Here is a 9691-nt window from a genome sequence, read left to right on the forward strand (position 1 = left end):
AGCTTGGTTGACGTGGTCAAGTCAGAGGGTGGGATATTTTCCAGAGAATGCCTTACGCTAAATGATGAACTAGCACTCGGCTGAGCCCTCAAGTGTTAACACATTGTTAATGTAGACTCACACTCTACAAGGCAGTTAGAATAGAGGGAGGGGAGACAGCATGGCAGACAGACACACACACCCCCCTTTTAAGTGCGCTGACCCCACTAAGTACATTGCTGATTTAAGTAGATCAGGAAGTTGACAGCAGCTGCTGCTAGCAAGCTCCCTCCCCATGTGTCAGCCCCCCCCCCCCACTCTATAGAGATGGGGTAAGCGGGGGATCGGAGCAGGGGGGAAGAGAGACACCCTGACATTAGGCCCCTTCTCCCCCCCCCTCCCCAATAGCAAGCAGGAGGCTTGCAGGAGCAGCACCTGGCAGTGGGTGGAGGGACAGCTGAACTGTCAGCAACTGGTAGCCTGCTGGGCAGCTGCCGCACACAGAACTTAGGGGAGCAGGGAGTTGATGAGGGGCTGCCTGTCCACCCTGGTTCTAAGCCCCCCATCAGCTAGGTGGAACGGGCTGCTCTTTCTGCAAGCAGCGGACAAAGCAGGCGGCTGCCAAATGTTATAAAGGGAGCATTGCACAACTTTAAACGAGCATGTTCTCTGATTAGCAATATAACAATGTTAACAGGTATAACTAAGTGAGGAGTTACTGTATTCCCTTGTTCACACATCAATGTAGGTTTAAGTTTTGTTTAGCTAGATGATGGATTGGAAGGGGCTTTCATAGTACTGTCAGTTTTCATCAAAATATTTCATTTAAAAAGTGTCTTGGCACCACAGTGAATTTTTAAAAGTAAATAGTTACTTCGAATGCAGAAGCTATTTAGTCATTACAACAGTTTTAATGTACAGATGTTAGACAAACTAGTGCGATGTCCATTCCCTTTTTTTGTACAGTACCTTTCTCTCCCCCTTTACTCTTAATAAGAGTTGTATATATTAGTATAGGTGCTGTAAATATGGAATATCTAAATTTTCAATATTTTGTTTTATTAACTTCAGCAATTACATAGCTATTTATTTTCCTAACTGCAACCATAGGAATTTTAAAGTGACATTAGCATGTTACAAGAAATATTTTATCAATAAAAAAATAGCAGCTCAGAGCTGGGTGTACTATTGTAAAAACTGTGCAGAGCAGCTGAATGTAGAACGTGAAAAGAAACAACCACATGTTAAAACACGTCTCAAAATTCAATATTACACACTGCTTATTTATTTTGCATTTTATTATTGTAACAAAGATTTCCTTGTAAACAATCCCTACTTAAGTCCACCTTCCCCTCCTTATACTTAGTGTTATATATTTATATAGTTTACAAAAGAACTGGTAATATCTGAGGCTGTACATAATTGGATATTTTCATCTGGTCCTCAAAAAGATTATAATAATTTCATATACAGTAACCAGAAAATAAAAAGCACAAACTAAATGTACCTGGAAGTACATATTAAAATCATTAATTACCACAGTAATTGAAAATCCCTGATCTTTATTTCTATAACAGATTAACTCCAGGCTACTCCAAAACCTCTGGGATTTCTCTGTCATCTACAATAAGAGTATGAATGATTCCTTCCCTTCGCTTTCCACTACTGACAGCCTTAATGCAACAGTCATGATCACCAACACTGAAGTGTGTTTCTGTTCCATCTTCTACAAATTCACCCTGTGGTCAGGAAACAAAATATCATGAAAAGGAACAATATGGCTGGCTAACAAAGTACTGCAGTGTTCATAAGGCATCTATTATCGGATTTTCAGAGTTGTGGTGCACCTGCAGCTCCAGTAATTAGAAGAAACCTGATAGGTATTTTGGTGGCTGAAAAATCACTGCATTTGATTATGCAGCAGTTTTGATTTATTTATGTACGTGTGTTACAATCAGGCGGTGGTCAAAAAAAGACAAGTTTTGTAAAATATTGAGTTTTGTGACATTTGAAAAATTTCTGCTAGCACTGTGACTGATAAAGTTAATTAAAACAGGCCAAATTGGGTTCTGGTGTAATTCTACTTGAAGTCAATTAACTTGCACTGGTTTCCACCATAGCTGAAATTGGCCATAAATTAATTCAAAGGACTTGAATAAGATCTTTAACACAAGGCTTACAGGGTCTATATGGTTTAAATGGAACTTAAGTTGTGCAAAAGGCTTCATGTGTGCCCTGAATTAACAACAACAACTCTGGAGTATGTTTGTACTGCAGATGCTTAAAGAATTCCAGGTGTGTACCTCCTGTTTTGGATTATGCCATCTTGGCCAAATGGAGTTTAAGTCTATCTTCTGATACAATAAGAGGCCAGAATGCTGTCCTAACATATAAGCACAGTTTGGCAGGCAATCATGCAGGCACACTACCTGCAGGAGTTAATAGGTTAAGAACCCATGCACTAGGAATAGTGCATTGGTTCTCAATCTAGAAGTTGCAAACAGGTTTCAGGCGGGCTCAGCCACTCCCCCCACCCCTTCCTTTGTGCCTAGTTAGATGGGAGGGGAATCCCAAACCTTTTTTCTGTTATAATGGGGAATGACAATATGGAAATATTTGAGAATGCTTGGAGTAGTAAATCAGAATTTGTGCTCCACGGGAGGCAGAAGGTTGTACTGTTAACAGTTTCTGGAAGAAGAATTCTTGGGAACGTGGTGAAAAATAGTTTCAAAGTATAGCAAAACGAAGACCTCATTTCCCTACCCTGTCTAATTTAATACAATAGGACTACTCATGACAGTAACAGATGCAGGATCAAATGTCTGGTGAGGAAATAGGTTTTGCAGTCCTTCTGCATAGGGAAAGCTGCAGAAAATATATTTTTTTCCTTTTTACTCTAATTTTCAGTAACGGTAAGATTACCAAAATGACGGACTGAGGAAGTCTTCTTATCCACAGGAATAGGTACAACATAGCAAACTTCCCTACACTGTTCTGTCAAGAGGCCTAAACACTGAACTGGAGGGACCATTTAGAGGCATGAAAAAGTCATTTGATTTTTTGCCACTCTGAACATCAGGCCTTAAATGTTTAACATTGTTACTGTTGACCTGGATAGATTTGAATTGGCTAGCTCTATAATCCACAGGGCAATTTAGTCGGCTCCCTATTCCTCCTCCCCAAAATACTTTACTTAAAAGGCCCACAGGTATTTGCGTATAGTATCTGAATTATTTCACTGATACATAATGTCAATATTAGTGTTCTAACGGTGGTGTGTTTTATTTCAGTTGTTAAATCAGAATAAGTATAACAAACAAAAGCCTTTGTAAATGATCACATACCGCTGTTTCCATTTTTTTACCATTGCACCAGACATCCATAGTGTCCTTCTCTGTAAAAATGAGAAAAACAAAAGATGCATGCCTCTTTATAGACCAAAAAGATATAGAAATTCCAAATGTTTGCCATGAAATTGTAGCTATAACTCCATAAATGTGTTCCAAATAAATAGTAATATCTGAATTACAAAGTTTGTCTCCATAAGGAGAGGCTCTCTCATAAGGTTGCAACTAGCTTCTTTTAGAGAGCCCCATTTTTGCCTCCAAAAAATGGTTTAATCAATGTGATTTTTCTGAAACCAAAAAATGTTGTTTCTGCAAAGTTTGAAAAAAAATTAATGATTTTTGAGTTACTGACTGTAAGTAAGTTACCATGATTTGAAATTCTGACTTTTGCCTAACTTTTGGGGGGGGATGTCCCTCTAACTAACACACAGCTTGTTAATTACCGTTCAAACTTTTCATGTTCTTAAATTTTTGAAAACTCATGCACCTTCCTAATTAGAAGGAAATAGGCTGCTACTAAACAATTATTAATTTTTGTTTGTTGTAAAGCACTGTTCTAATTACATTACCCAACATAACCTCTTGGAGTACGTTCACTCTAGATTTCATATTTCTGAAACTGTCTTTGTCTGGGAGTGGTTACTGTCCTAGGACCAAATCATGTTTGCCTCTCCCATGCCATATAAAAATCAATCAAAAGAGCAGGATTTGGCTCCTACTCCTGGATCCCCCCTGCTCTTTTCATACCACTTGATCTTAATACAGCTTTTGGTACTATCAGTCATTCTATCCTTCAGCCTCTAGAAGAAAACATGTCTCCAGGCCTCTCCTCTCCTAGTCCTGATCCTGCATCATTAATCAATTGAGAGCTTTACCACTGACTTCAATGAGTATAAGGATCGAGTCCCTAATGTGAGCCCTCTACCTGTTACTGAAATGTGGGGGGAAGGGTTATTTATTTATGTAAATATCAAGGTAAAATGCAAATATAAATACACATCTTGGATCCAAAACATTTCCCATGTTAATTAAAATAAGTTAAAAGACAATTCAACCACAGGAAGATGTAATACTTATCAAAAAAGCCATTTTAGAAATAGGCTAGCTGTTTAAATGGTCACATTAAACAAGATAAACTTAGGGTATCATGGTTACCACCTTCAGTTAAGAGTCATTCCCACTGGGAGTAGGCACCAAGATAAAGATGCAGATGCAAAAAGTAGGTTCTAAATACTTCTGAAAATTTTCCCCAAGTGACTTGACCGAGGTCACATAGGAACTTTGTGGTGAAGCAGGGACTTGAACCTAGAGTTCTTAAGTCCTAAAAAAGGCATATAAGATTATATAAAAAGCACAGTGACGAGAACTAACTCAATATTAACTCACCTAACACAACTCTACAATCCATACCATCCAAGCTTAATATCCAGGTATTCGTTGTTTTTGACCGGTTCTCCATGTACTTCTTGAGGCTTTTCCCATTGATCTCCAATGTATACTCATATGCAAAACCACTGACTGCATCAATGTTAATGGTAGCCTTTGTTTTGGCTGCTCCAACTGTAAATGTTTCTTTACCCACTAGTTTGAACATCCACTCTTTTCTTATTTCTTGCTGAAGAATAAAATAATTAAAAAGAAGAAAATGGGTGTTAATAAAAAGTCAAATATTGTTGTCTTATTACGGAAAATATCAAGCCAAGTAGCATATGGAGGAACTGGCGCAAACTACTGTCACGGTATCAGATACAGGACCTGTAGCGAGATATGCATAGTCTCATTAATGTCAGTGGGGTTCTCTAAACACAAGGATGCATTTGTGTGCAGGATCTGAGCTGTAGCATGTGAGAATGCATGGCAGGTATCAGACATCAATCCCTGTTAGTATTTCTACAAACTCATATTGTAAGACAAGGGTAGTCTATTTTTTGTGAAAGTCCAAATTTCTTGGTCAAGGTATAGAAAAAGTCTAGACTCCAGAGAAAATAATAAAGAAAGATGATAAGTAAATAAAAAGATTTCAGGGTCTGTTCAAAAGCGACTGGCAGTCCAGATTTGGCCCGCAGTCTGCCTGTTAATTACCACTGCTGCAAGACAAACAAGGAGAGAGAGAGACAGAGAGAAAGGACAGTGAAGTGGATAGCACCCTGCCCTTCTTATATTGTGAAGAGGTCAATAAGAGACTGGAGAAGCACTACCAGTGAATGACATCAGATATTGGTAGAGTCTAATGTTAGTACTGAACACTAGATGCCAGAAGCTATATACCAATGATTCTCATGTGCAATGCAAATAGAACTACTATTTCCCAATAAGGCAGAAAGCTATCAGCCATGCTGTCCCAAAGGGATAATATCTGGGAGATGAAGACTGCAAACCCAGGTACAATATTGCAGCCTGAAATACATTCTTTCCTTTTAAGTATTACTCAGTTAACTTTGTTACAAGGGTACAAAGCCTGCATTCTATTTATTATTATGTTTAACAAGTCATAGTACTTTCTACACACAAAGATACATTTACATAAGTATTGGGTGTTTTGCACATACTCATTTTACCTTTCCATCTACATATACAACACGTTTTCCTGATGTAGTTCCATGTTCAAATTCAATCTTGTGAACACCATCACTTAAAGCAACCTCCCAAACAGCCACCAGATCTGTCATCTTCTCCAGGTAGCCGTAGCGAGACCTGAGGGAATAACAATTTAAAATACTTATAATTCTTCTATTAATGTGCTGTATATTTTGTTCCAAGTTTTCTTACTTCAGGATTTTTATTTTTAATTTGTTAAAGCTGACGTAACCCGATCCAGAATTGACTTAGCTGTAGATTGTAGGAAAGATTGGTTTAGCTTTTATTTATTTACTTTCTCAACCACAATCAAATATAGCAAAAAAGTTTAAAACTGAAACAGATTAAGAGGCACACAATGAAATTATGTTGACCACAAAAATTAAAACAGATAGAACAGAAATAGGCAAACATAGTTTTACTTTGACAAATACTATATGCATATATATACACGTTACCTAGAGAGGTGGTGGAATCTCCTTCCTTAGAAGTTTTTTTTAAGGTCAGGCTTGACAAAGCCCTGGCTGGGATGATTTAGTTGGGGACTGGTCCTGCTTTGAGCAGGGGGTTGGACTAGATGACCTCCTGAGGTCCCTTCCAACCCTGATATTCTATGATTCTATGATATACATCCATGTAAGTGCTAAAACATCTAACTACAGAAGAACAGTAGTTACAAAACTACCTAATTCCTCATTCTCATCAGTAAATTATCTTGTTTGTTGGCATCTTCTAACATACAGTAAAAACTGAGTGACCCATTACAAATCATTTTAGGTTTTTACATTTCAGAGAATTTATATAACCATTTGTGGTATTACTGTAAATCTTTTCTAGTCTATTAAACTCAACCTTAACAGTTTGTTTAATAAATATCACACAAAAAGTGTGACTAAGTTAAAAAACCTGCAGTTAGGTCACTCTTTTTCAACCTGTGGTCTGCAGACCCCTAGAAGGCTGCAGAATGTCTAAGATTTCTAAAGGGGGCCACATCTCCCTTCGTAATTTTTTAAGGGTCCGCAAATGAAAAAAGGTTGAAAACCACTGGCTTAGGTAATATCTGATGTGTGTGTACATGCATGTATTATGACGCACTATTTGTTTAAAGAGAATAATCTGCACATCCATAGATCTGATCACAAACGACCATTAAATTTCAAATTGCAGACATCTTTCTAGACCAGTTTATACTGCAGTGAGTGTTTGGGTTTTTTTTTTTACCTTACTTCATCTTCATAGAGAGTAATCTCTTCACGGGATGCCATAGCAACCAGAACGGCCTTAAATCCAATTAGCAGCAAGGAAAGAGAAAAGCAGAATGGCAGCAAAGAAAACGTCGAGTACTGCAGTTCCATCTTAATTGAGAAGTAATCCCTTCCTAGTTCTTTCCATTTAATGTCCACGGATATTTTCACAAAAACATAGGGAGCTTTCACACATATGACACGTATGAAATGTAATGTAATACAGTTCTGGACTTTTGTTAGACACAACACTGAAATATAAATCAATACATGATCTGAATATTTCATTGAATTTATATCTGCAATTTATCCACATAGGTTAAGAGTACATAGTGACTCATCGCTTATTCGATAGAAGTCCTTTTGACTAACTTCAGGTCAAAAGGTTAAGATCCCTCTCCTTTGGAAGAGTTTCACGCCAGATCAAAATTTTGTGTCTCAAGTATATCTCACTTTGAGATTTGGCAGCTGAATATGTAATTGTAGTGAAAATTTACAGGACATCCATACCAAAAAACAGAATTAACACAAAAATAATACACAACTGCCCAGAAATTTTAGAGAAGTCAGTCTCAAAGAAAAACGGGAAAAGGAACTTAGTCTTACTGTCACAACAGAAACCTGGGAGGATATGTGGCTTAAGGTGAAAGATACTTCAAGTTTTTCATCCTTGTGATTCTTCCAGAACAAGGTATTAAACAGGTACAACTGGACGTTTATTTAAGGCTAGATTGGCAACTCACAACAACTGTTGGAATGCAATAGCCACATGCCAACCTTTCACACATCCTCTACATCTGTCAAAAATGCATGTGTTCTGGAACACCATACTCAAGTGCTCTCTCTAAAACTGTGTCACTATTTTTTCCTTCTCCAAGCTTGTGTGTTCTTGGGGTGCTGGATGAGTTGGTAATACTAAAAATGGTAATCCATTAAGAAATGGATTGCATGAACAATTTTAGTGTCCAAAAGAGTTATTTTGAGAAAATGGAACTCTGCAATTAGGCAGACTGGCTTAGTGACCTCTTTATTACAGCACTAATTGAAAAAAATGATGGTCTAATTAATAGAAATGCTTGGAAAAACTATAAAGATATTTGATCACACATGAAACTATTCCATACTTTTGCAGTTTAATATATTAGTCCCAAATACTCATAGGACATGTCACTTATTTATCTGTTTAATCACTTCAATAATGGATGCCCTGAATGACCTCTACAGGTTCAGGGTTTTTGTGTGTATTTTTAACTCCAGGCTTTCCAAATAATGAACATTGAATTTTGTTATTTAAATCGTATTTCCAGCGTGTGCATGTATTTATTATATACGTTCTGTTATGTTTATATTTTATATAAAGACTAGGTTAAAAAAAAGTTTAAAAAGAGCACTCAGTATGCCCCTTCTGCTGTCACTCTTTTCCCACCGCTTCTCTATGCCATCTTTAGAAGTCCAGAAAACTTCTACCAATGGAGCAAGATTCATGCAAATGCTATTTATTTTATTGGTTTAGGGAGAGAAAACATCACTGCTACCAAGCTTATTACAACAAAGAATACTGATCTTAATGACAGTAAAGTATGAGATTAAGCAGAATATTTCTGTTGGAGGGGGGCTGAAGGGAGAAGAGGCCCTGCCCAAATCAATACCCCCCCCGCAGTTGATGGCAACTAGTACTACCCTACTTTTCTGGATGTGAAAGAAGCAATGGCCGTCGCTTTACTTCCTACCTCTAAATAAGAGCACCTGGCCAGAGACAAGCTCCGTGTGGTATTTAACCAGACACGCTGACTAAACACAGCGCCGCTTCTCACAGGCATGTTAAGTTTGACTTGACCAGCCAACCTACGCTCTCCGTTGATCAGACATACACACCGCTGTTCATACGAACCGAGCCATCGGTAAGAGAGGCGGAACGACCCGTCCGTCCTCTCCTGGCCTGCTGACCCCTATCTCCATGGGAGCCAATCATCAGGAGCCACTTTTAGAAGGGAAAGGGGCGCTCCTGCGAGATCACATTAGGATGGGGCGGCAGAAGGTCTCCGAGAAAGCGGGTCAGGGGCTCTCCCCAAGCGGGGCTAGCCCGGGGGCTCGGGACATTTACCGCGGAGCGGGGGCTGCTCGCCCCGCCAGGGCGCTGGGCCTGCCCGACAGGACCGGGTCGGGTCCTGCCGCTGCAGCTGGCCGGGGGAGCGCGGGGGCCGGGGCTCCCCGAGCGGGAGGGCGCTGTGGGCCAGGCGGTGCGGCGGAGGCGGACAGGCACCGCGGGGACTCGGAGGGGTTCAGAGGCCGCGGGGGCTGCGGCCACCCAGGCCCCGGTGGGCTCTGGGGGTGCGATGAGGTTGCAGCGCCCCGGAGGGTAGAAAGGACGAAGGGCGCCAGCCCGCCCGGGGCTTCTCGTACCTGGGCAGGTCGCGCTCCGCACCGCTCCCCGCAGCCGCCTCTCTCCCTCCGGCCCCCGCGGCCAAAATGGCGCCAGGGGGCAGGGAAGCGACGCGGAGCGCATCGATTAGAGCGACCGCCCGGCGCACCCACCGGCAGCGC

At 40.1% G+C, this 9691-nt stretch overlaps 1 protein-coding gene across 2 annotated transcripts; it reads right to left on the reverse strand.

Annotated features, from left to right (window-relative positions):
- Window positions 1–1291: 1291 nt before the first annotated feature.
- FAIM (Fas apoptotic inhibitory molecule) lies at window positions 1292–9683 on the reverse strand. 2 transcript variants are annotated; one of them, XM_074967205.1, is made up of 6 exons: window positions 9551–9654; window positions 7125–7183; window positions 5885–6020; window positions 4713–4941; window positions 3324–3373; window positions 1292–1718 (listed from the first exon to the last, which is right to left on the reverse strand). In XM_074967205.1, the coding sequence occupies exons 2-6, from the start codon at window positions 7166–7168 to the stop codon at window positions 1569–1571; spliced, it is 609 nt and encodes a 202-aa protein (XP_074823306.1). In that variant the 5' UTR covers window positions 7169–7183; window positions 9551–9654; the 3' UTR covers window positions 1292–1568. The 2 variants fall into 2 exon arrangements, with proteins under 2 accessions (XP_074823306.1, XP_074823307.1); XM_074967206.1 differs by lacking the exon at window positions 7125–7183 and having other exon boundaries at window positions 9551–9683.
- Window positions 9684–9691: the final 8 nt, after the last annotated feature.

Source organism: Natator depressus, chromosome 11, assembly GCF_965152275.1.
Source record: "Natator depressus isolate rNatDep1 chromosome 11, rNatDep2.hap1, whole genome shotgun sequence".
In the NCBI taxonomy this organism is placed as follows: Eukaryota; Metazoa; Chordata; order Testudines; family Cheloniidae; genus Natator; species Natator depressus.

Bases quoted from the DNA above. Each gene is read 5' to 3' on its own strand.
- FAIM (XM_074967205.1), bottom strand. From the start codon at position 7,168: ATGGCATCCCGTGAAGAGATTACTCTCTATGAAGATGAAGTAAG. The intron at 3,374-4,712 runs GTGAGTTAATAT...TCATTTTTACAG, and splicing joins GGATTGTAGAGTTGTGTTAG to AGAAGGACACTATGGATGTC. The intron at 1,719-3,323 runs GTATGTGATCAT...TCCTGACCACAG, and splicing joins GTAAAAAAATGGAAACAGCG to GGTGAATTTGTAGAAGATGG.